We start from the raw sequence: 27,424 nt of genomic DNA, 5'->3' as shown, positions 1-27,424 counted from the left end.
AAATCATGCAACTTGTTCAACATTCGGACAGTAAAGGGGAGAAAACCTTGAATCTAAACTGGGATATCCTTACTCTGTTGATCAGTCTATGGGGTTTTAAGGATTGGTTATAGATTGACCTCATTTAACAGACTGAGAGTTTTCTCAGGTGTTGGAAACCAAGCATAAGGCTATGCTCTCTAGGTTAAACTATAGGGTATATAAGTGGTTCTAAGGACTAAGCCACACACCTCCTGTGTAAAATTGGAAGAATACTCGCCTATATAGACATCACTGTGGAAATCCAATATGAATTACAAAACATTTTGATAGGTCGAAAAGAATGATAAAATGGATTATTTGTAGTGTTACTATTAAATGAAAAGTAATAAAGAAAGTGAAAGTGTTAGTCACTCAGTCGTGTCTGACTCTTTACGACCCCATGGGCTATAGCCCACCAGGCTCCTCTGTCCATGGGATTCTCCAGGCAAGAATACTGGAGCGGGAGGCCATTGCCTTCTCCAGAGGATCTTCTCAAGCCAGAAATTGAACCCAGGTCGCCTGCATTGGCAGGCGGATTCTTTACCATTTGAGCCACCAAGGAAGCCCATTGCTATAAACAGCACTCTCTAAGTCATATGTTAAAATAGCTCAGCCTTTTCCAGGATGACTCAGAAAAGCTAATGATCTGTGAAAGTGAAAAGTGAAAGTTAGTCTCACAGTTGTGGCCAACTCTTTGCGATCCTGTGGACTATTGCCCACCAGGCTCCCCCTATCCATGGAATTCTCCAGGCAAGAGTACTGGCCCCCTATCCATGGAATTCTCCAGGCAAGAGTACTGGAGTGGGTTGCCATTTCCCTCTCCATAAGGATCCATACCTCCTCCTTTTTCAGTAGCTTCAGCAGCTTCGGCGGCTTTGGCGGTCTGGACCCTATTGGCAGGGCTGCCTTGCTCTGTCGGAGGAGGACGGCCCGTTTGGAGTTTCTTTGGCTGGTGTCTTCATAATCCCCCATGTGCCAGGCAATAAAACCACGACTGGAGCTTCCTTCCATGTCCATAATAGAAGGATTGGGTTGCCTGAAACAGGAACAGATTGGTTGGTCCTCACACTGGAAGGATGTTAGAAATAAGGCTACCAGGTTTCAGATGCGTGAGACTCATCTACTTCTGCTGTGATCGTGGTGATTTCTAGCCACAGAGCTTGAAAAGCTAAGGCCCCCAAGCCCTAAGCTGGCATCCTGAGAAGTTTCAAGACTCTGCCCCTCCACTTCTCCAGGGAACTACCTTCCCAGGTGGACACTTATCTAGGAAGGTTGTTGATCACTTTGCCAGGGTACCATGACTGCTCCTGGCATCCTTCTAAGCCGAACAGGCCAGATTCTGGGAAGCTGGGGGTGAGCCAGGCCTTGAGTTCTCCCGCCGGACATGCCGGCTGGGTCTGAGACCTCAGGAACTCAGGGAAATGCCAGCTTGGTGATGGCAGACTCTGGCTTTGGACAATGTGCCACAACAGAGATCCTGGCTTCATTCTCCTTTCCTGATCCAACACCCCTAAACTAAAATATTATCTGAGGACTGCTTTCCCACAGTAAAGGGCCAGGTCTAGGGGCAAAGACAGGAGGTTCATAGGATAAGGACTCGCCATGGGCTTCCCTGGTAGTTCAGATGGTAAAGGACCAGGCTGCCAATGCAGGAGACCTAGGTTCAATCCCTCAATGGGAAGATGCCCTGGAAAAGGAAACGGCAACCCACTCCGATGCTCTTGCCTGGGGAATTTCAGGGATAGAGGACGCTGGAGGGCTCCAGTCTATGGGGTCGCAGAGTCGGACGTGACTGAGCAACTAACACTTTCATTTGGAAGAAAGTTGGGACTTCTTACCCCCAAACCCCTCCCACTAGGCACCCAGGGCCTCTTGGCCACTGCAAAGCTCCCTTCCTAGACCCTGAGTCTCCCAGCTTCCTCAGTTCTTCGGATCAAGGTTCAGGGCTGATCTGTGTGACCCTCACTCCTTGCAAGTCCAACGCTAGGGAAGTAACTTGAAGACAACTAAAGACAGGTGGGTTCTAGAACTTGTGGGAGTTGGGGACAGGAGGAGAGGCAGCACTGAGCAGAGCTGAGTGGAGGGGGAGTGGGCAGTTCGGGGCCCACCAGACCCCTCCTTCTTCTCCACAACCATAGAGACCCTGTCACCCTCTTGCAAGCCTGCCCCCAGACACCCCACTGCTAGTAGGTCGGAGGTCCACTCTACAAGTCCAGCACACAAAGGGAAGCGGTCGCTGTCTGTTTCTCCTTTTAATGCTCTGCCCTCAGGGCCCCCAGGCCCCTCTCACTGGCCATTTTGTTTGCTCTGAGACCCCTCTGCTCCCAGCCGCCCCCACCTACACCAGCCCAGGGGAGGACTCACCTCCAGACCTCTGGCCGTGTCCCCCACTTTTCCTTCTCCCTGTGACCACCCTCTCCTTCAGAGACAAATGGCAACTACTCCTTGACAACACCGCTTCTCTGAAGACTTCCTTCACCCCTTGTTGTTGTTCAGTCACTAAGTTATGTCAGACAGTTTGTGACCCCATGGACTGTAGCATGCCAGGCCTCCCTGTCCGTCACCAACTCCCAGAGCTTGCTCAAACTCATGTTCATTGAGTCAATGATGCCATCCAACCATCTCGTCCTCTGTCATCTCCTTCTCCTCCTGCCTGCAATATTTCCTGGGATCAGGGTCTTTTCTAATGAGTCAGCTCCTTGCATCAGGCAGCCAAAGTGTTGGAGCTTCAGCTTTAGCCTCAGTCCTTCCAGTGAATATTCAGGGTAGATTTCCTTTAGAATTGACTGGTTTGATCTTCTTGCTGTCCAAGCGACTCTCAGGAGTCTTCTCCAGCACCACACTTCAAAAGCATCAGTTCTTTGGCCCTCAGCCTTCTTTATGGTCCAACTCTCACATCCATACATGACTACTGGAAAAACCTTGACAGACCTTTGTTGGCAAAGTGATGTCCCTGATTTTTAATATGCTGTCTACGTTTGTTATAGCTTTTCTTTCACGGAGCAAGTGTCTTTTTATTTTGTGGCTTCAGTCACCATCTGCAGGGACTTTGTAGCCCAAGAAAATAAAACCTGTCACTGTTTCCACTTTTGCCCCATCTATCTATCTGCTGTGAAGCACTGGGACCGGATGCCATGATCTTAGTGTTTTTGTTTGTTTGTTTTTTTAACTGTTTTCCTCCTTTGGTAGCACATTGTATTTGACTTATCTGATGGAAGCTGGTAGAATATACTTATTAATATATTGCTAGAGCAGCAGCTTCTCCTCCTCCCATTTTGGGACTCCTTAAAGAACCCAGAAGTGCCTCCTTCATCACCGCCTCCCAGGCCCATTACCCTCCTGAAGTGTGGCTGGATTGGGGGCTCGGTGATGCATGAGCAGGGAAGGGATCAGAGCTGAGTTACTTTAAGGCCTGACCCTTCTGTAGCTGCTTCCCTCCCACCAGGGCAGGTGTGCAGGCATGGATCCTGCGCTCTCCTGTGTCTGAGTTTTCTTATTCACGACTACAGAGTAATTGCCAGGGACAATTTCAGGAAAGTGTAAAGGGAAAGAGAGCCACTGGTTAGCATGTCTGGAATAGGCATTGTTTACTGTTTCCACGAGCTTGAGTCATGATTCCTAGGAAAGCCATTTCATGCAAATGTGCCACATTTCCCTAAAACTAATATGTTACAGAAGGGATGACATAGAAGAGCTTAGAAAAGAAAACTCCCTGCATGTCCTTAGTCTTCGTTCAAGTGCTAAAATATTTTATAATCTGTTTTAAATTCAGACAGTCCTATGGCCCTGAATCTCACATTCCCAGGAACAATAGAAAATTAAAAATTAATTGTAAGTCAAAGACTTTAGAGATCTTATACTTACAATTGCCACATCAACTATGGAAATTTACATACACTATAATGGAACTTACAAATGAGCCACAAAAGTCAAGAGCTGATGAAAGAGCAGAAGTTTTGGCTCCTGAAAGGTCTGAAGTATGAATGTCAGGCCATCAGTAATGATTTGATGTTAGTTACAAATGCACAGTGGCAGCAAACACTCACACACACACACACACAGACACTTGCACACACAACTATCCTCAAATAATGCAAATATTCTTAGTGCTACATTCTTTTAATTATGTTAACTAGACCCCTAAGGCTCAGGTCTTTTTCTTTTTAAATAAATTCAAGCTTATACAAAGATGGAGGCACACTATAAAGACTTCTTTTCCCAAGCAATTTGAAAGTACATTATTGACATAATACCCATTATTCCCAACTATCGGGTTGGCCAAAAAGTTCCTTCAGTTTATAAGATGTTATGAAAGCTGCGAAAAAGCTTTTTGGCCAACTCAGTACTTACATGTGTAATTCCTGCAAACAAAGACATTCTATATAATTTCAATATAATCATCAAAATTAGAGGAAATTAAGCAACAAACTAAGATAAGCAACAAAATAAAAAATAAACAAGTAGGACTACATCAAATTAAAAAGCTTTTGTACTGCAAAGGAAACCATCAATGAAGTGAAAACACAGCTTACGTAATGGGGAAAAATATTTGCAAACCAGATATCTGATAAAGGGCTAATATCCAAAATACATAAAAAACTCAATAGCAAAATAAAAAAAGACGCCAATTTTTAAATGGGCCCAGGATCTAGACATTTTCTCCTTTAGAGATACATGAATGGCCAAGACACACATGAGAAGATATTCAACATCATTAATCATTAGGGAAATGCAAATTAAAACTACAGTAAGATATCACCTCCCACCTGTCAAAATGGCCATCATCAAAAAGACAAGAAATAATGAACGTTGGTGAGGATGTAGAGTAAAGGGAACTCTTGAACACTGTTGGCAGGAACGTGAATTGGTGTAGCCACTATGGAAACAAATATAGAGGATCCTTAAAATAATTAAAAACAGAACTGCCATAAGCTCTGGCAATTCCACTCCTGGGAGTATATCTAAAGGGAACAAAAACACTAAATTGAAAAGATGCTTGCACCCCAATGTTTACAGCAGCATTATTTATAATAGCCAAGGAAACAACCCAAGTGTCTGTCAGTGGATAAATGGATAAAGATGTTGTGATATACACATATATAATGCATATTCAGTTCAGTTCAGTTCATTCTCTCAGTCGCCTCCAACTCTTTGTGATCGCATGGACTACAGCACACCAGGCCTCCCTGTCCATCACCAACTCCTGGAGATTACTCAAACTCATGTCCATTGAGTCTGTGATGCCATCCAACCATCTCATCTTCTGTCGTCCCCTTCTCCTCTCGCCTTCAGTCTTTCCCAGAGTCAGGATCTTTTCCAACGAGTCAGTTCTTCACGTCAGGTGGCCAAAGTATTGGACTTTCAGCTTCAGTATCAGTCCTTCCAGTGAATATCCATAATAATGCATTTTACTCAGTCATTAAAAACAACAACAACAATAAGGAAATCCTACCACTTGTGACAAGATGGATGAAGCTTGAGGGTATTATACTAAGTGATATAAGTCAGACAGAGACAGATACTGCATGATCTCACTTGTTTGTGGAATCTCAAAACAGTAAAAAACAAAACTCATCAAATTCAAAGGAAAAAAAGAGTTCGGATTTATGGTTACCAAATGCAGGGCACAAGGGAAAGAGAGACTGGATGAACACCGTCAAAAGGTGTAAACTTTTAGTTGTAAGATAAGTACATACTACTAGGGGTGTGATGTACAACATGACGACGACAGTTAACACTGATGTATGAGGAACACAAACTGATCTTAAGCGTTCTCATCACAGGAGAAATGGTTTTCTTTTCTTTCCATTGTATCCATATGAAATGATGGATGTTAACTAAACCTATTGTAGCAATCATTTCACAAAGTGTGTTAACCAAGCCACCGTGCTCTACACCCTTAAATTTATACAGTAACACATGTCAATTATTTCCCAATATACCTGGTGTGGGGATTCGAGGAAATCAGAAAATTAACATTTGTATTACTACTACCTAATTCTCAGACACCATTCAGATTTTGCCAATTGTCCCAGAAGGATTCAGGTCAGAATCACACTTTTGTTTTCTTATTTCTTCAGTCCCCTTCAATCTGGAACAATTTCTCAATCTTCTTGCAACTTTCGCTCAGCTTTGATCCTTCTGAAGAACACTGGCAGATGGGTTTATCGCATGTTTCCTCTTGTAGATCTAAGTTCTGCATCTTTTGACAGGACTAACTCAGAATGGCAGTGGTGTGACTTGTCCTGTTACGGGTGAGGTTCTCTTAAGTCCCTGATCAGCGGTATCTGTCAGGCTGCCCTCTTGTAAAATTACTTTTCCTGTTTGTTATGAGTGTTTTACGGGAAAACACTTTGAAATTCTGTAAAAATCTCATCCGTGTCAGACTTTAATCAGTTAACATTAGTATGCACTCATGTTTTCCTGTTTTATTCACTAGGTTATCGTCCCTGATGCTCATTCTGATGCTCAAATTGTCCTAGACTTGACTCTCTGCAGCCCTTTTAATCTGGCTCCTGCTGTCCTTTTCATGCCCCCCAATCATTCTTTGAGCACTTCTTTAATTTTCATCATAGAGTTGTTCCAGATGTATCTTTCCCTTCCCCACACTCATGTTATATCCTCTCCTTCAAGAAATGGATTATGCCAGGGTTGTAGTTCCTTCTAGTGGAAAATGGTACTTAGAAACCACGATCTGGGTACAGGGCATTCCTCATACTATTGAGGTGCCACTGCCACACAGCTTTCCTAGACAACACGGCGCTTCAGAAGGCTCACTGTAGTTTTCTCGCTTTCCAAATGTGTGACTCTTTCCTGCCGAGGAGAACCTGGCTCCCATGCTCTTTATGTAGGTGCTTATTTGATCAGTCTTCCTGTCTATCACCAGCATCACACTGCTAACACTCCCTTCTCCACCTGTGCCTGCCCGCCTCACCCCATCCAGAACCCAACACGCCACCTGCAGAAAGCCCCCCAACAGGTACCCTTTGCATCCTGCTCTGAACCACCATGGATCCCCAACTTCTCATTCTGGAGTGACAGTTCCTCTGCTAGACTACATCAATGGCTCTAATAAATTGTAGAGGAAAGGAAGAGAAAGGCAGGCAGATATTTTGGATATATTCCCAAATGTCTATAAGAGCGCTTGTATATGTCAGACTCTTGAATAAATGAATCTTTTCATCACTACACCTAGATAGACTGACCTGCAGTGCAGCAGTCATGTTTTGTGTCATTAAAGAAAATGAGACATAATAATTCACATGCCATAAAATCCACATGTCTAAGTAAACAATTCCATTTTTTATCATATTCAAAAAATTGTGCAACTAACACCACTAACTAATACCAGTTATTTTTATCACCCTAAAGAGAAAAACCTATGCCCACTGGCAGTCACTCCCCATTTCCCCTTCCCTCCAGCTTTTGACAACAACAAGACCAGGAGCTGACTGTGGCTCAGATCATGAACTCCTTATTGCCAAATTCAGACTTAAATTGAAGAAAGTAGGGAAAACCTAGACCATTTAGGTATGACCTAAATCAAATCCCTTATGATCATACAGTGGAAGTGAGAAATAGATTTAAGGGACTAGATCTAATAAATAGAGTGCCTGATGAACTATGGATGGAGGTTCGTGACATTGTACAGGAGACAGGGATCAAGACCCCAAGACAAAGAAATGCAAAAAAGCAAAATGGCTGTCTGAGGAGGCCTTACAAATAGCTGTGAAAAGAAGAGAAGTGAAAAGCAAAGGAGAAAAGGAAATATATAAGCATCTGAATGCAGAGTTCCAAAAATAGCAAGAAGAGATAAGAAAGCTTTCCTCAGCGATCAATGCAAAGAAATAGAGGAAAAAAACAGAATGGGAAAGACTAGAGATCTCTTCAAGAAAATTAGAGATACCAAGGGAACATTTCATGCAAAGATGGGCACAATAAAGGACAGAAATGGTATGGACCTAACAGAAGCACAAGATATTAAGAAGAGGTGGCAAGAATACACAGAAGAACTGTACATAAAAGACCTTCACGACTAAGATAATCATGATGGTGTGATCACTCACCTAGAGCCAGACATCCTGGAATGTGAAGCCAAGTGGGCCTTAGAAAGCATCACTACAAACAAAGCTAGTGGAGGTGACGGATTTCCAGTTGAGCTATTTCCAGTCCTGAAAGATGATGCTGTGAAAGTGCTGCACTCAATATGCCAGCAAATTTGGAAAACTCAGCAGTGGCCACAGGACTGGAACAGGTCAGTTTTCATTCCAATCCCAAAGAAAGGCAATGCCAAAGAATGCTCAAACTACCACACAATTGCACTCATCTCACACGCTAGTAAAGTATGCTCAAAATTCTCCAAGCCAGGCTTCAGCAATACGTGAACAGTGAACTCCCTGATGTTCAAGCTGGTTTTAGAAAAGGCAGAGGAACCAGAGATCAAATTGCCAACATTTGCTGGATCATTGAAAAAGCAAGAGAGTTCCAGAAAAACATCTATGTCTGCTTTATTGACTATGCCAAAGCCTTTGACTGTGTGGATCACAAGAAACTGTGGAAAATTCTGAAAAAGATGAGAATACCAGACCACCTGACCTGCCTCTTGAGAAATCTGTATGCAGGTCAGGAAGCAACAGTTAGAACTGGACATGGAACAACAGACTGGTTCCAAATAGGAAAAGGAGTATGTCAAGGCTGTATATTGTCACCCTGCTTATTTAATTTATATGCAGAGTACATCATGAGAAACGCTGGGCTGGAAGAAGCACAAGCTGGAATCAAGATTGCCGGGAGAAATATCAATCACCTCAGATATGCAGCTGACACCACCCTTATGGCAGAAAGTGAAGAGGAGCTAAAAAGCCTCTTGATGAAAGTGAAAGAGGAGAGTGAAAAAGTTGGCTTAAAGCTCAACATTCAGAAAACTAAGATCATGGCATCTAGTCCCACCATGTCATGGGAAATAGATGGGGAAACAGTGGAAACAGTGTCAGACTTTATTTTGGGGGGCTCCAAATCACTGCAGATGGTGACTGCAGCCGTGAAATTAAAAGACGCTTACTCCTTGGAAGAAAAGTTGTGAGCAACCTAGATAGCATATTGAAAAGCAGAGACATTACTTTGCCAACAAAGGTCCGTCTAGTCAAGGCTATGGTTTTTCCAGTGGTCATGTATAGATGTGAGAGTTGGACTGTGAAGAAGGCTGAGCACCAAAGAATTGATGCTTTTGCACTGTGGTGTTGGAGAAGACTCTTGAGAGTCCCTTGGACTGCAAGGGGATCCAACCAGTCCATTCTGAAGGAGATCAGCCCTGGGATTTCTTTGGAAGGAATGATGCTAAAGCTGAAACTCCAGTACTTTGATCACCTCATGCGAAGAGTTGACTCAATGGAAAAGACTCTGATGCTGGGAGGGATTGGGGGCAGGAGGAGAAGGGGACAACAGAGAATGAGATGGCTGGATGGCATCACAGACTCGATGGCTGTGAGTCTGAGTGAACTCTGGGAGTTGGTGATGGACAGGGAGGCCTGGCGTGCTGCGATTCATGGGGTCGCAAAGAGTCAGACACGACTGAGCGACTGAACTGAACTGAACTGAATCGACTTCCTATCGCTATGTATCTACTTATTTGGAACATCTCATATAGATAGAATTGTATAATTATGTGCCTTTTGGATTTTTCTTCTTTCACTTAACATGTTTCTATAGTTTATCATGTTATAGTATGCATCAATACTTCATTCTGTTTTATGGCCAAGTAATATTCATTTTGTTTATCTATTCACCAATTATCTATAGATATTTGGGTTGCTTCCACCTTTTTTCCTGTTAAGAATAGTGTTACTATTAAACATTTATGTATGTTTTTGTATGGATATATATTTTCATTTATCTTTAGTTGATAGCTAGGAGTAGAATTATGGCATTGTATGGTAATTCTGTGTTTAGCTTTTTGAAAAATTGCTGTTTTCCAAAATGAATTCACCACGAAACTAATACAACATTGTAAATCAGCTGTTCAGCAATAAAATTTAAAAAACCAAAAACCCAAGACTCAAAATACAAAGCAAAGTGGTTTTGTATTTTACGATGCCACTGGCAGTGTAAGAGGGTTCCAGCTTCTGCACATCCTCATCAACAGTTGTATTTGCCTTTTTTTCCTATTTTCGCCATCCAGTGTAAAGTAGTATCTCATTGTGGTTTTTATTTGTATTTCTCCAATAACTAATTATAGTAAACATTTTTTCATGGGTCTATTGACCACTTGCACATCTTCTTTGGAAAGCTGTCTATTCATCCTTTGCCCATGTTTAATTGGGCTATTTGTCCTTTTACTGTGAGACTTGTGAGTGTTCTTTGTATATTCTGGATACAACTCCTCATAAGATACATGATTTGAAAATATTTTCTCCCATTTAGTCAGCTGTCTTTTCACTTTCTTGATGGTATCTTTTGAAACATAAAATTGCTTGTCTCATTTGCCTATTGTTTCTTTTGACCCTGTTCTTTGATGTCGTATTTAACAAATCATGGCCTATTCCAAGTCATGAAGACTTATTCAACATTTTCCTCCAAGAGTTTTATAGTTTTAACTCCTACATTTATATCTACAATCATGTTGAGTTCATTTTTACATATGGTGTAAAGCTGAGGTTCAACTTCAATTTTTTGCATGTGAATATCCCCACACCAATTTTTGGAAAAAGTTATTTTTCCATATTGAATTGTCTCAGCACCCTTACTAAAATCAAATGACTGTAAATGTAAGGGTTTATTTCTGGACTCTCGATTGATCTACATGTCTCCCTTTTTCTCTGTACCACACTGTTTTGATTACTATAGCTTTGTAGTGAGTTCTGAAATAGAAAAACATGAGTCCTCCAACTTTACTCTTTATCAAGATTGTTTTGGCTATTTTCAGTCTCTTGCCTTCCATTTAGATTTTAGAATCAGTTTGTTAATTGTGCCGAGAAAGCTGATATCTTGAGAGAGATTGTATGAATCTATAGATCTATTTCAAGGATATTGCCATCTTAAAAGTGTTAAGTCTTCCATCCATAGACATTGAGACTCTCTACTTATTTTGTCTTTTCCTTCTTTCAGTGATGTTTTGTAGTTTTCAGTTTATAAGTCTTATGCATCTTTTCTTAAATTATTCCTAAATATTTTATTATTTTGATGCTATTGTGAATGCAATTGTTCTTAATTTAATTTTAGATTATTCATTGCTAGTATATAAAAATACAATTGATTTTTGTACATTGACATTTTATCCTGTAATTCTACTGAACTCATTTTTTAGTTCTAATAGATTTTAGGGCTTCCCTGGGGGCTCAGAAAGTAGATAATCTGCCTGCAATGCAGGAGACCTGGGTTTGATCCCTGTGACAGGAAGATCCCCTGGAGAAGGAAATGGCAACCCACTCCAATATTCTTACCTGGGGAATTCCGTGGACAGGGAAGCTAGTGGGCTACAGTCCATGTGGTCACAAAAAGTTGGACACAACTGAATGACTAACACTGAATAGATTTTATGCAGATTCCTTAGAATTGTCCATATGTGGGATTATGTAATCTACATAATCACTTCTAATCTAGATGTTTTTAATTCCTTTTCCTTACCTAAGTGTCCTGGCTAGAATCTCTCCTATAATGTTGAATAGACATAATGTGAGCAGATATCTTAGTCTTCTTCCTCATCATAAAGAAAAAGCATCTAGCCTTTCGCTATTAAAAATGTTAGTGGTGGGGTTTTTGTAGATGACCTTTGTCAAATTAAGACTATTCACTTCTATTCTTAATTTGTTGAGTGTTTTCACCATGAAATAGTGTTGGATTTTTAGTCACATGCCTTTCTGCTTCTACTGAGATGATCATGTAGTTTTCACCCCTTGTTCTATAGATACAGTGTGTTACACTGATTGATTTTCATATGTTGAGCCAATCTTGCATTCCTGGGACAAATGCCAGTTAGTCATAAGGTATAAACCTTTGTATATGTTGCTGGATATAATTTTTGTTTGCTGGTATTCTGTTAAGGATTTTTGCATCTATATTCATAACAGAGTCTGGTCTCTAGTTTGCCTCATTTACTGTCAGGGTAACGAATAAATAAGGAAACATTCCTCCTCTTCTATTTGGAAGAATTTTTGAAAGATTGATATTAATTCTTCTATAAATGTTTTCTAAAATTCACCAGCGTAGCTATGTAGACTCAGCCTCTTTCTTGTGGAAAGTTTTTTTTTTTATTATAATTCAATATCTTTACTTGTTATATAATTATTCAGATTTTTTATTTGTTTGTCAGTGTTAGTAATTTGTGTGTTTCTGGGATTTGTCCATTTTATCTCACTTACCTAATTTGTTAGCTTACCATTATTTATAGTAATCCTTTTTATTTCTGTAAGATCAGCAGTAATGTCTCTGATTTTGGCAATTTGAATCTTGTATTTCCTTTTTTTAAATTTAACTATGGTTGGTTTACAATATGGTGTTAGCTTCGGTTGTACAGATTCTTCTCATTATAATTATTACAAGATATTGGATACAGTGCCCTGTGCTACACAGTAAATCCTTGTTGCTTATCTATTTTATATGTAGTGATGTGTATCTGTTAATCCATACTTCTAATTTATCCCTCCTCCTCCCCTTCCTCTTTTGGTATCCATAAGTTTACTTTCTTTATCTGTGAGTCTGTTTCTGTTTTGTAATATACGTGATATCATATAGTATTTGTCCTTCTCTGTCTGACTTACTTCATTTATAGTATGACTCTTGTATTTTTAGTCTCACTAAATATTTGCCAACTATATGTTCAGAGAACCAATTTTTATTTTACTGATCTTATCTATTATTTTTCTATTTTCAAATTCATTTATTTCTGCCCTGTATATTATTATTTTTTCCTTCTACTTGCTTTAAGTTTAGTTTACATTTCATTTTCTAGAGTTTTGAAATTTAAGATTTGATTCTTCAGATTTTTCTTCTTTAAATATAGTTCTTTACAACTGTAAGTTTCCCCCTGAGCACTGCTCTATCTGTATCCCATAAGTTTTCAAATGTTGTGTATTTGTTTTCATTCATCTCAAAGCATTTTCAAACTCCTTTGTGATTTTTTTCTGACTTGCAGGTTAAGTTTGTGTTTAATGTCTACATACAAGTGAATTTCTTAAATTTCCCTTTTTATTGATTTAAAATTTAGTTCCATTATTGTCAAAATGCATATTTTGTATGATTTCACTCCTTTTAAATTATTGAGACTCATTTTATGGTGCAGCATGTTATATCCTAGAGAAAGTTTATGTGCTTTTGAAAACAATGTGTTTTCTGTTGTCATGAGATGGCAAATTCTGTAGATTTCTGTTAAGTCTAGTGTTTTTCAAATCTGATTCCTTGTTGCTCTTTTGTCTAGTTGTTCTATTCATTGTAGATAATGACATACTGAATTCTCCAGCTATTATTGTTGAATTGCTTACTTTTCCCTTTAGTTCTGTCAATTTTTCCTCTTTTTTTTCTTTTTTTGGCTCTGTTGTAGATGCATATTTGTTTATAGTTTTTATGTCATGGAAGACATTAAGACCCTTTCATCGTTATAAAATGTCCTTTGTCTCTTGTAACAATTTTTGTCTTAAAGTCTACATTGTCTAATATTAGAAGAGCAATTCCAACTTCTTTGTTTACTATTTGCATGATGTACCTTTTTCCATTTTTTAAACTTTTGATTTATATGCATTTTTGCATCTAAAGTGCTTCTTTTTATACTTGGATATATAGTATATATTTGGATCATTTGTTTGCCAATCTGTACCTTTTGATTGGAGTAGTTAGCCCATTTGCACTCACTGTAATTATCAATAAAATAGGATTTCTATGTTATTTTGTTGTTTGCTATATGCCTAATGTGTTTCTCTCTTTCTCCATTACTGCCTTCTTTTGAGATGAATGCATATTTTCTAGTATGCTATTTTAATTCCCTTGTTATGCCTTTATTGTATGTTTCTGAAGGCTTTTTTTTTTAGTGGTTGGCATGGGGATTTAATATCTTAATTTAAAATAACCTAGTTTCAATTAATTCCAACCTAATTTCAATTGTATACAAGAACTTTGTTTCAACATAGCTCTGTGCCCTTCCTCCTTGTTTGCACTATTATCATAAAATTTGTATCTTTCTAAATTATAAGCCCATCAACAAAATTGTATAATTATTGTTCTATGCAGCTGTCTTTTAAATCATATAGAAAAAAAGTTAAAAGGCAAAATGCACTAATGCTGACTTTTAAATTTACCTATGTAGTTAATCTTTACCATTGCTTGTTGATTCTTTTATGGATTACAGTTGCTGTTTATTGTCTTCATTTCAACCTAAAGGACTCTCTTTAGCATTTGGTGTAGGGCAGATCTGCCAGTGACAAAAATCTCTCAGTTTTTGTTTGTCAGGAGTGCCTTAATTTCTCCTTCATTTTTGAAGGATAGCTTTTCTGAATATAGAATTTTTGGCAAACTTTTGTTTTCTTTCAGCACATTGAATATGTCATTCCACTGCCTTCTGGCTCCCATTATTTATGCTGAGAATTTAACTGTTAATCTCGAAGATCTGTGTATACAATGTCTCATTTTTCTCCTGCTACTTTCAAGATTCTCTCTTTGTCTTTGCCTGGTCTCTGTGTTTATATTACTTGAAGTTTGTTGAGCTTCTTAAATATGTCGATTATTATTTTTTATCAAATTTGGGAAGCTTCTGGCCATTAATTTCTTCAAATACTCTTTCTGCCCCTTCCTTTCTTTCTCCTATCCTTCTGGGATTCTCATTATGCTATGTCGATACAGTCTCAGAACTCTCTTCCTTGTTCATTTTTTTAAATTCTTTTTTTCTTTCTTTCCCTCAGATCATAGAAACTCAGTTGACCTATATTTAAGTTTATCAATTCTTTTCTGACAGCTCAGATCTGCTATTAAGCTCCCATAAGGAATTTTAAAATTTTAGTTATTGTACTTTTCAATTCCAGAATTTCTATTTTTTATATGTACAGTTTCTATCTCTTTATTGATTTTCTCTCATTGGCAAGACCTTGTTCTCATGATTTCCTTTAAATTTTTGCACATGGTTTCTGTGAGGGTAGGGTCCAAGTTCAGTCCAACACTTCCTTTGTGTTCCCAAGAAATTCCTTGTGCTCAGTACAGGATATGCTGGCAAGCTCACAAGTCATACTGGATGCAAAGAGTTCAGAGCACAGCCAGTACTACCTCTGCCCTTAATCTTGAGCATGTGAAACTTTCTCAGAACTGCTTGGCTATGCGTGTGTCAGGTACATCCCCACCTGTGTGTATTTCAGACTCTAGGGAGTAAGAGTTGGTGTCCTTCTTCTATGGCACAAAGTGGGGTAAATGCAGCCCCCTGGCTATGGCAGCTGCTGAGTGGACCCACTAGCTATGGAGGGCTGTTATAATGCAAGGGGATGAATATTTGTATACTGGCTCCTCTTGAGGTAGGTAAACAAGGTACAATTTGAGCCCGGATGCTGTTGTCTGCTCTTGTGAGCTGTGCTAAGTCACTTCAGTCTTGTCTGACTTTTTGGGAACCTATGGACCATAGCCTGCCAGACTCCTCCATCCATTGGATTCTCTAGGCAAGAATACTAGGGTGGGTTGCCATTTCCTCCTGCAGGGGATCTTCCCAACCCAGGAATCGAACCTGCATCTCTATGTCTCCTGCACTGACAAGCAAGTTCTTTACCACTAGCACCACCTGGGAAGCCCTGTCTGTTCTTAGTGACCTTGAGTCATGCACTGGTCTCTTCCCTGGTTAGCACTTACCTGTGTGTTAACCTCAGTCACACTCACATTCTATTCCATCCTCTGCCACACCTAACCCACCTACTGAAACACTTTCCCTTAGTATTTTGAACATATTTGTAATGCTTGACTTAATTACACTTATATCTGTGCTTCCTTGAACACAATTTCTACTGACTGCTTCCCTCCTACCCCGAGTTTTAGCCATAGTTTCCTGTTCCTTGTTTGTCTCATTATCTTCTGTTGAAATTTGTCATTTGAAATAGTGCAGTGTACTAATTCTGGAAATGAGATTTCCGCCCTTTCTCCAGGGCTTGCTGTTGCTGCTTGGTTGTTCATTTGCTCTGTTTGTTTTTTGGTGGTAGTGCTGGTGACATTGCTGTTCTTTAGTGACTGTCCTAGACTACTTTTTAGAGCTGTCATGTGTGCCTCTTGAATTTTCTGCTTGGTTAGCTTAGTGGTCAGCTAAACATTAGAAAGAAATTTTCTTCAGTGCCTCAAATCAGTGTGTTTTCTGTCCTTTATATGTGTGTAGGCATATCTTCAATGCCCTAGTAGGCCGTTTACAACTCTGCCCTAGTCTTCATTTTCTGCCTTCATGGAGCTTCAAAGTCTGCCAAAGGTGAGAAATTGGGACATACTGGGGTCTTTCCTGGGTGTGTGCATTGCCTTCTAGATTTCTAGGAATATGTTACAGCTTTTTGAAATCCCCTAGCGACATCTCATTTCCCAGCTTTTCCCTTAAAGATTTTTGATTAGCTTCTTGTTTGCCCCAATTGGTGTTGCCCTCCTCCCCGCCTCAGGCAGCTGTGACATTAAATGATTATTGCCTTGGATGAGTGCCTGTGAGTGCCTGTGAGATAGAGCTGTTCACACAGAGTCAGGCCAAATAATGACAAGTCCTGAGAATGGAGTATTTCCAGGGAATTTTAAGACAGATCATAAAACAAAACAAAAAGACAGTCTACTGAATGGGAGAAAATATTTGCAAGTGATATGATCAATAAGAGATTAATAGCCAACATAGATAAATAGCTCATACAACTCAGCACTGTCAAAAAAACCAAAGAACCAGATTTAAAAGTGGGCAGAAGACCTGAATAGGCATTTTTTCCTAAAGAAGAAACACTGATGGCCAAAAGGCACATGAAAAGATGCTCAATATTCCTAATCCTCAGGAATATGCAAATCAAAACCACAGTGAGATATCACCTCATACCTGTCAGAATGGCCATCATTAAAATGAACAGAAATAACAAATACTGGAGAGGACATGGAGAAAAGGGAAGCTGGTGCACTGTTGGTAGGAATTTAAACTGGTCAAGCTACTATGGAAAACAGTATGGAGATTTCTCAAAAAACTAAAAATAAAACTACCACATGACTCAGAAATTCCATTTCTGGGTGTATATCTGAACAAAAATAAAATACAGATTAAAAAACATACACACACCCCAATGTTCATTGCAGTATTGTTTACAACTGCCAAGATACAGAAGCAACCTAAATGCCCACTGACAGATGAATAGATAAAGTGGTGTATAGGTATATATATACATATACACAATGAAATATTACTCATCTATTAAAAAGGAACAAAATTTTGCCATTTGCACCAACATGGATGGCCTTGGAGGGCCTTATGTTAAGTGAAATAAGTCAGACAGAAAGACAGATACTGTCTGATATCATGTATATGTGGAATCTAAAAAATATGATGACCGTAAGTATCACAAAAGAAGCAGATTTACAGATATATAGAACAAACACGTGGTTACCAGCGGTGGGGGGCAGTATAGAGGCAAGGGAGTGGGAGGTACAAACTACAGGATGTAAGATAGGCTCAAGGATATATTGTACAATATAAGGAATACAGCCAATATTTTGTAATAACTGTAAGTAGAAAGTAACCTTTAAAAATTGTATAAAAATTTAAACATTAAAAAAATAAAGAGCTGGAGTTGGGATTTGAACCAGCCAGTTTCAAAAAAAAAAAAAAAAAAGGTTGTATATAACATTTTTCTGAGTAGGAGACTTTTCAAGGAGCTCCAGACTTTTGTTTCCCTTCCAGTGACTGGTTGTCTGATAGTTTTCACAGGGTTGCGAGGCTATTGGTTTTTTCAAGGATACCTTGAAGCTAGAAAGAGAGAATAGTAATAGAGCAATCAATTAAAATTTAAAATGCCACAACAATCATGTTTCTTTCTAAGATTTCACCATTTTTCTTAAATATACGTTCCATGAGCTATTTGTTTATTCTTTTCCAATGTTTTTAAAAAGGCGATTTTGATGATTTTTTACCACCACTTTTATTCCACGGAGGAAATATATTTTTGGAGGTCTTTACTGCACTATTCCTGAAGTGCTTTCCAAACTGAATTATTTTAAAATGAAATGGAGGCTCAGTATTTAAGGAAAAATTGTCTGTGCCTTCTGTTTCCACTTCTTCATTTGCCCCCGCTCCAAATACTGCAGTCTGTTTTCTGTTTCTGCTATTTCTTCATGATGGTTCTGACCCCAGTTGACAGCAGCCTCCTGTGTATCTGCTATCTTCCCAGAAGCATGTGTGATTGTTGACACTGTCCTCCCTCCTGACTTCCTACCGGGCTTTCAAAGCTCTTCTCTTTATGCCTCTCCTCTTCTCATATTACTTCATCTATCTTTCTTCTGGAAAAATCTTTCATTCTTTTTGCTCCTTTATCACTGGTATTCAGCAGGATTCCATTCTGGTTCTCATCTTCCCGGTGTATGGCCACCAAGCTGCAAACTAGGAAATAGCCTTTATATCTGATGAGCCAACCAATATCAATATACTGATGTGTACATATTTACCTTCAGCTCTAAAAGTCTAAGTACACAGATGTAAGAGCTAGACCATAAAGAATGCTGAGCACCAAAGAATTATGACAAAAAGTTTCTAAATTAGAGTAAATTACATTTAAAAATTTTGACAATAGCATTTCTTTAATATTTAGTAGGAGTAAAAACATCGAGGAAATGCATATTTTAATGGTAAAGAATAAAAGTCCTGGATCTATACTTCTAAAGGAAACCATGCAGTCTGCTTAAGGTTTGCATGAAGACTGAGAATGGAAACTGAAAGTGAGGCTAGGATTGTAGAAAGGGATGTAGAAAAGAGAAGTGACTGGAGGGTGATGAAAAATTTTGCTGGCTTCATTTTTTTGCCTACACTATACAAAAAAATTATTCACAACCCAGATAATCATGATGGTGTGATCACTCACCTAGAGCCAGACATCCTGGAATGTGAAGTCAAGTGGGCCTTAGGAAGCCTCACTACGAACAAAGCTAGTGGAGGCGATGGAATTCCAGTTGAGCTATTTCAAATCCTAAAAGATGATGCTGTGAAAGTGAGGCACTCAATATGCCAGCAAATTGGGAAAACTCAGCAATGGCCATAGGACTGGAAAAGGTCAGTTTTCATTCCAACCGCAAAGATAGGCAATGACAAAGAATGTTCAAACTACAACACAATTGCTCTCATCTCCCACGCTAGCAAAGAAATGCTCAAAATTCTCCAAGCCAGGCTTCAACAGTATGTGAACCATGAACTTCCAGATGTTCAAGCTGGATTTAGAAAAGGCAGAGGAACCAGAGATCAAATTGCCAACATCTGTTGGATAATCGAAAAAGCAAGAAATTTCCAGAAAAACATCTATTTCTGCTTTAGTGACTATGCCAAAGCCTTTGACTGTGTGAATCACAATAAACTGGAAAATTCTGAAAGAGATGGGAATACCAGACCACCTGACCTGCCTCCTGAGTTATCTGTATGCGGGTCAGGAAGCAACAGTTAGAATTGGACATGGAACAACAGACTGGTTCCAAATCAGGAAAGGAGTACATCAAGGCTGTATATTGTCATCCTGCTTATTTAACTTATACACAGAGTACATCTTGAGAAATTATGAACTGGAAGAAACACAAGCTGGAATCAAGATTGCCAGGAGAAATATCAATAACCTCAGATATGCAGATGACACCATCCTTATGGCAGAAAGTGAAGAAGAACTAAATAGCCTCTTGATGAAAGTGAAAGAGGAGAGTGAAAAAGTTGGCTTAAAACTCAACATTCAGAAAACTAAGATCATGGCATCTGGTCCCATCACCTCATGGCAAAGAGATGGGGAAACAGTGGAAACAGTGACAGACCTTATTTTCTTGGGCTCCAAAAGCACTGCAGATGGTGACTACAGCCATGCAATTAAAAGATATTGCTTCCTGGAAGAAAAGTTATGACCAATCTGGACAGCATATTTAAAAGAAGAGATATTACTTTGCCAACAAAATCCATCTAATCAAAGCTATGGTTTTTCCAGTAATCATGTATGGATGTGAGAACTGGACTATAAAGAAAGCTGAGTGCTGAAGAATTGATGCTTTTGAACTGTGGTGTTGGAGAAAACTCTTGAGAATCCCTTGGACTGCAAGGAGATCCAACCAATCAATCCTAAAGGAAATCGGTCCTGAATATTCACTGGAAGGACTAAGGCTGAGCTGAAACTCCAATACTTTGGACACCTGATGCGAAGAACTGACTCATTTGAAAAAACTCAGATACAGGGTAAGATTGAAGGCAGGAGGAGAAGGGGATGACAGAGGATGAGATAGCTGGATGGCATCATTGACTCAATGGACATGAGTTTGAGTAAGCTCTGGAAGTTGGTGATGAACAGAGAGGCCTGGCATGCTGCAGTCCATGGGTCACAAAGAGTCGAATAAGACTGAGAGACTGCACTGAACTGAACTGATTATTTTGCCTAGGACTGATCATAGTCAGTAATGTACCCACGGCTATCTGCCATATGACAGCAAAGTTTTACTGAGCACCAACCTATCTTCAATGCAAGAAAAATACCTAGGTTGACTTCAAATCAAGAAAAATAGGGAAAAGTTTCTCAGTTTTCTCCGTGAGTCAAAGAGCAGATAAGGCTACCATCCATCTCATAAGGGTAGCAGGATATAGTCACAGGCTGCTGTGACTCAGCCCATGAACCACAGTGGGTATCTTTCCCTTTTAGACGAAAGGAATTTATTAAATCTTTCATTGATCTGCCCATCTTCCCTGACCAAACTATTAACATAACAAAGGAGTGAAGATAAACCTAGGAATGTCTTCCTGGGTCATTATCATACTCCATCCCCCAAAGTCATATTCCTCAATGTAAATTTGAATAAGAGACAAGAATAAAAGTTAATGTTTTAATTTCAAAAAAGAAATAAATAAAAGTCTAAGTACAAATTTGCAACTTCTCACTGCACATGGTCCAGGAATCTCATTATAATAATGATAATTTATCCATGTATTGAGACATATGAGTTTCCAGGCACTGTGCTAGTTGTTTGATATGTATTACCTCTCTCTCATCTTTGTTATACCCCAGTGATAAATATCATTTCTTGCCTTTTACATCTGAGGTTAGACTAAGTATTTATCCAAGATCAAACAGTTAAAAAACAGTAAAGCTGGGATTTGAACTCAGAGTTTTCCGATTCTAAACTTACAGAATTACTTCATCTGTAAAATGGGTATAATGTTATAATACCTACTCTTTGTAAGGACAAAGTGAGTTAAGACTTACAAAAATTCAATAGTAAGAATTCAATAAAATTTTGGCCTTTGATATTATTATTATAGGATGCTGCCTCTCAATTCATCTTCGCATCTCTCTGTTTTCTCTCTTCCCCCAAATACCCTCTCCTTCCTGCATTCCCTTTTTCAGTCAGTGACATAATCATACCCACAGACACCCAAATAAAGTGCATCTGAATTGCCTAGGACTTTCACATTGCCCCCATCCACCCACATTTACTTGGTTGCCAAGCCTCACAGAGTTTTGCTAAACTGTCTCACCATCCTCATATCTCACTCAGGCTCCCATCATTGTGATTATTCCCAGTTTACTTAACCTGTCTTTCTTCCTTTGGCTCTCTCCTCTGCTCCACCCACTCAGCAAACAGTTTTCTACAGCTATTACATATCTGTATTCTTTCTAACACAGAGGCCTAATTATACCACTTCCTTACTTTAAAATTTAAAACAACACATTGTTTGCACAAAATCTTTCATCTGGAATTCGAAATACTGCACCAATGGCCCCTGTATTGCAACCCCAGTTTCACCTCCCACCTCACACCAAACCAATGCCCTGTGCTCTAGCCACATGAGATAAGCTCTCATCCCTGGACACACCAGGAAGGTTCACCCCTCCCGGCCTTTGTTTATGTAATTCCTTCTGGCTGGAATTCCTTTCCTGGCTCCACATCCATGCTCTCCTGTTGGTTACCCATGTGTGTGTGCTAAATCAGTTCAGTTATGTTCGACTCTTTGAGGTCCCATGGACTGTAGCCCGCCAAGCTCCTAAGTCTATGGGATTATCACGGCAAGTTTCCATTCCCTCCTCCAGGGGATCATCCAACCCAGGAATTGAACCTGCATCTCCTGGGACTCCTCCATTGCAGTCAGATTCTTCACTGCTGTGTCATCGGGGAAGCCTATTGATTCCCCACCCAGCCTTAAAAAAACATGCAGCTCTGCTACTTCTTCTATGGAGCATTCCTGATTGGCTATCTGACCTTCAACACTGTTCATGCCTATTTGACTTCCTGAAGGGAAGGAACCCTGTCCCACTTTTTGTGTCTTCAGCATCTAGCAGAGTTCCTGGCATAGAATACTTTCCCAGTGCAGTTTGCTTGCAGCTATCAAGGTAAAAAGGCCAAATGGCTGTCTGAGGAGGCCTTCCAAATAGTTGATAAAAGAAGAGAAGTAAAAGGCAAAGGAGAAAAGGAAAGATAGATCCATTGCAATTCAGAGTTCCAAAGAATAGCAAGGAGAGATTAAAAAAAAAAAAAAAACTTCCTAAGTGATCAGTGCAAAGAAATAGAGGAAAACAATAAAATGGGAAAGACTAGAGATCTCTTCAAGAAAATTAGAGATACCAAGGGAATATTTCATGCAAAGATGGGCTCAATAAAGGACAGAAGTGGTATGAACCTAACAGAAGAAGAAAATATTAAGAAGAGGTGGCAAGAATACACAGAAGAACTGTACAAAAAAGATCTTCATGACCCAGATAATCACGATGGTGTGATCAGTCAGCTAGAGCCAGACATCCTGGAATGTGAAGTCAGGTGGGCCTTAGGAAGCATCACTACCAACAAAGCTAATGGAAGTGATGGAATTCCAGTTGAGCTATTTCAAATCTTAAAAGATGATGCTGTGAAAGTGCTGCACTCAATATGCCAGCAAATTTGGAAAACTCAGCAGTGGCCATAGGACTGGAAAAGGTCAGTTTTCATTCCAATCCCAAAGAATGGCAATGCCAAAGAATGCTCAAACTACTACACAATTGTACTCACCTCACACACTAGTAAAGTAATGCTCAAAACTCTCTAAACGAGGCTTCAGCAGTACATGAACTGTGAACTTCCAGATGTTCAAGCTCGATTTTAAAAAGGCAGAGGAATCAGATATCAAATTGCCAACATCTGTTGGATCATTGAAAAAGCAAGAGAGTTCCAGAAAAACATCTATTTCTGTTTTATTGACTATGCCAAAGCCTGTTTAACTGTGTGGATCACCACAAACCGTGGAAAATTCTTCAAGAGACGGGAATACCAGACCACCTGACCTGCTTCTTAAGAAACCTGTATGCAGGTCAGGAAGCAACAGTTAGTACTGGACATGGAACAACAGACTGGTTCCAAATAGGAAAAGGAGTACGTCAAGGCTGTATATTGTCACCCTGCTTATTTAACTTCTATGCAGAGTACATCATGAGAAACGCTGGACTGAAAGAAGCACAAGCTGGAATCAAGATTTCTGAGAGCAGTATCAATAACCTGAGATATCCAGATGACATATGCATATCAGATCTGCCTTATGGCAGAAAGTGAAGAAGACCTAAAGAGCCTCTTAATGAAAGTGTAAGAGGAGATTGAAAAACCTGGCTTAAAACTCAACATTCAAAGAATGAAGATCATGGCCTCTGGTCCCATCACTTCATGGCAAATAGATGGGGAAACAGTGGAATCTGTGGCAGACTTATTTTCTTGGGCTCCAATATCACTGTAGATAGTGACTGCAGCCATGAAATTAAAAGACAATTGCTCCCTGGAAGAAAAGCTATGACCCACCTAGACAGCATATTAAAAAGCAGAGACATTACTTTGCCAACAAAGGTCTTTCTAGTCAAAGTTACGGTTTTTCTGGTAGTCACATACGGATGTGAGAGTTGGACTATAAAGAAAGCTGAGTGTTGAAGAATTGATGCTTTTGAACTGTGGTGTTGGAGAACACTCTTGAGAGTCCCTTGAACTGTAAAGAGATCCAACCAGTCCATCCTAAAGGAAATCAGTCCTGAATAGTCATTGGAAGGACTGATGCTGAAGCTGAAGCTCCAATACTTTGGCCACCTGATACAAAGAACTGACTCATTGAAAAATACCCTGATGCTGGGAAAGATTGAAGGCAGGAGGAGAAGGGGATGACAGAGGATATGATGGTTGGATGGCATCACCAACTCAATGGATATGAGTTTGAGCAAGCTGGCATGACCGACTCAATGGACGTGAGTTTGAGCAAGCTCTGGCAGTTGGTGATGAACAGGGAAGCCTGGCATGTTGCAGTCCATGGGGGTTGCAGAGAGTCAGACATGACTGAGCAACTGAACTGAACTGAGGTGATCAAAGTACCAAAAGATGTTCTGTCACCACCTCCAGCCAGGAAGCCTGTGACCACATGGGATGGAGGGTGGGATTCAAGTTCACATGCTCTTGTGTTATTTGACTTTTAAAAAACTGTGAGTATCTATTTTTTTTAATAATAAAAGATGTCTACGTTCTCCTTAAAAACTGTTGGTTATATGAGGAATGATCAAAATTTTCCTAGCAGGCTGGAAAGCAGAGAAATGGGGCAAGAAGATAAAATAGATTCCAGCACTGGGTTAAAAAATGACTGCCTAAGACTTGCTTATATAACTGTCTAGAGCCAATGGGACAAACTGAACTTTCATGTTGGACACTTGTGCCAGAATAAACACTCTGGGTGGCTGAAGAGGGGCCCTGTGAGGGCGGTGCTCTGCTTAGGCTCCTGGGTTCCCGCCCTTTTGTCTGAGGTGGGCCCACCGGAGACTCCCAGGCAGTCACTTTGATTCATGATCCAACAATTCAATGAACTCTCAGTCTGTTCGCCAAATAACCAGCTTGAATTAATATGTTGACTTAAATTGATCAAAGCAGCTGGTTCATCTGGAGACTGACCACTGGGCATCAGTCTTGTCCAGGAGCACAGCCTTTTCTACTGTTTGGACATCTTCTGTGTTCCCTCTGGTTGAATAAAAATAGTTCTAATAAGTGGTAAAATGATGATCTTTTCCATTCCAAAGTTAAGGAAATAAATGGCTGTTTAAGTCCTGGTGAGTCAGTCTGGTTGCCTCATATATACCCGGGAGACAGTTATTCACTTGAATTTTAATAGAGAAAGATGTGGAAACCTCCCTGTTGGGCTTAGCATTTTCCTTGTAGCATTGTAAAGTGATGTAGCTCTGTGCATTTCTAGCCCATGTAGAGGCCTGGACCATATATGTACAGTGGCTTAAAAGCACAACTGTTTTCCCAGCAAGCTAGTTTGCTTAATTGTGTGCTTTCTGGCAGGGTCATTGATTTCTGCACCTTTCCATTTCTGGAAGTACTCAAAAGCCATTGGTGGCACATGGAAATTTTTGAGCAACATTTAGAAACCATTCGGCAGGATCTCTTCCTTCTTGGAGAACAGCCCTTCTATAGGACATTTGCAGGAAAACAAGACCCTAGTGTTTTTAAGATCTTGAATGGCCCTGATGGCTCAGATGGTAAAGAATCTGCCTGCAATGTGGAAGATCTGGGTTTGATCCCTGGGTGGGGAAGATCCCCTGGAGAAGCAAATGGCAACTCACTCCAGTATCCTTGCCTGGAGAATCCCATGGACAGAGGAGTCTGGTGGGCTACCGTCCGTGGGATCACAACAAGTCAGACATGACTGAACAACTAAGCAAAGCACAGCACAAAGTCAGAATCTGCCAGGGAATTACAATTAGGGCTTTAAAGATGTTTAAAATTGTGTTTTTCTCTTCTAAACTGGCCTTGTGCGTTGATGGAGAGAGTGTTGCTCCCAACCAAGAGGGCCACATATGTCGTAGGACTTTGGAGACAGACAACAACGTCCTGCAGAGCCTACAGTTGGGAGAGGTCATATAGAGCAGAAATCCCGACTCTTGCCAAGAGAACTTATCTTGAAGGGGTGATACCACGGAGGCAGACCTTGGGAGATTGGGGGCTGCAGCTCAGTGTTAGCCGTGTCGTCAGTTAGCCGGCAGAACTTATTTCTTACCCATTGACCTTCCTTGTCTCTCTGCCCTATGGAATCATACATAAAGTCCAATAGAATCACACATGAAGTCCTAGAGAATCATATGTGAGGCCCTAGAGAATCATACTTGAGGATATTGTGTCTTGCTTTCAGAAAAAGCCATCTTAATCCTCTGGGGTAACACTTAGTTGAACTGGATCAACAGCTGTCATGGAGATGATTGAAAAACATGAAATTATCTTGATGTTTCATATTTGGACAAACAAAGAGAGTGCATGGCTAAATTTAGCAATTCTTAATAGAGAAAATTTTTAATGCAAATGGAATTTATCCTAGGTTGGTTGTTGCCCAGGAGATTCTTGTTGAGTGGAAAGAGAGACTTATTTAAAAAGCAAATTCTTAGTAATTCATACCCAGAGCTGCTTAAAAAGACTTGTCTAGAAGACATGTGCCAAGTTTACTCATTTAATGTTCTGCCTTCAAGATGCTGGGAAAATCAAGTTTCTACCTCTGAGTAGCAATTTAATCAGTTTACATTAAAGGTCCAAGGTTAAATGTAACTGAGTGATGAGGATGATGTGAGGGAACAGCCTTCCTTCCAGATGCAAATGCCACCTGCACAACTGGTCCTGTCTTCAGACAAGAGTCTGAGCCCAGGCTTTCTGAACAGACACTAGTATGTGTGCAGCAATGTCCCACACAGAAGGCTAACAGTCTATGCAAGGTGGGTACACATCACAGGACCAAAACATCAGTGTGCAAATACACAGTTGCTTATTTACCACTGTACCTGTCAATGGCTACTAAGAGGTTATTTGATTACAATAAACTTCTGGTATTAATATTCATGCATGAAATGCAGAAGATAAATTTTTAGCCTGTTTAAATCTTTTATTTTTTTATTAGTATGTTTTAATTGGAGGATAATTGCTTTACAGTATCATCTTGGACTCTGCCATACATCAACATGAATAAGCCACAGATATACCATGTCCCCTCCCTCCCAAACCCCCCCCTTCCCATCTCTCACCCATCCCACCCCACCCCACCCCTTTAGGTTGTCACAGAGCACACTGGGTTTAGTGCCCTGTGTCACACAGCAAATTCCCACTTGCTATCTATTTTACATGTAGTAGTGTACATGTTTCCATGCTATTTTCTCAATTTGTCCCACCCTCTCCTTCCCTCACTGCCTCTACAAGTCTGTTCTCTCACATCTGGATCTCCATTGCTGCCCTGCAA

The 27,424-nt window shown here is 40.0% G+C and overlaps 1 protein-coding gene across 1 annotated transcript in view; it reads right to left on the bottom strand.

Moving 5' to 3' along the window:
• C17H4orf45 (chromosome 17 C4orf45 homolog) overlaps positions 1-27,424 on the bottom strand; it is a 131,102-nt gene that overhangs the window by 12,218 nt on the left and 91,460 nt on the right. Inside the window, exon 4 of the mRNA XM_052654447.1 lies at positions 859-1,057. Coding sequence (XP_052510407.1) covers positions 859-1,057 — 199 coding nt within the window. The remainder of the gene's footprint in view (positions 1-858; positions 1,058-27,424) is intronic.

Source organism: Budorcas taxicolor, chromosome 17 (assembly GCF_023091745.1).
Source record: "Budorcas taxicolor isolate Tak-1 chromosome 17, Takin1.1, whole genome shotgun sequence".
Taxonomy (NCBI): domain Eukaryota; kingdom Metazoa; phylum Chordata; class Mammalia; order Artiodactyla; family Bovidae; genus Budorcas; species Budorcas taxicolor.
The sequence above is the reverse complement of the archived record's forward strand: the minus strand, read 5'-3'. Positions and strand labels throughout refer to the sequence as shown.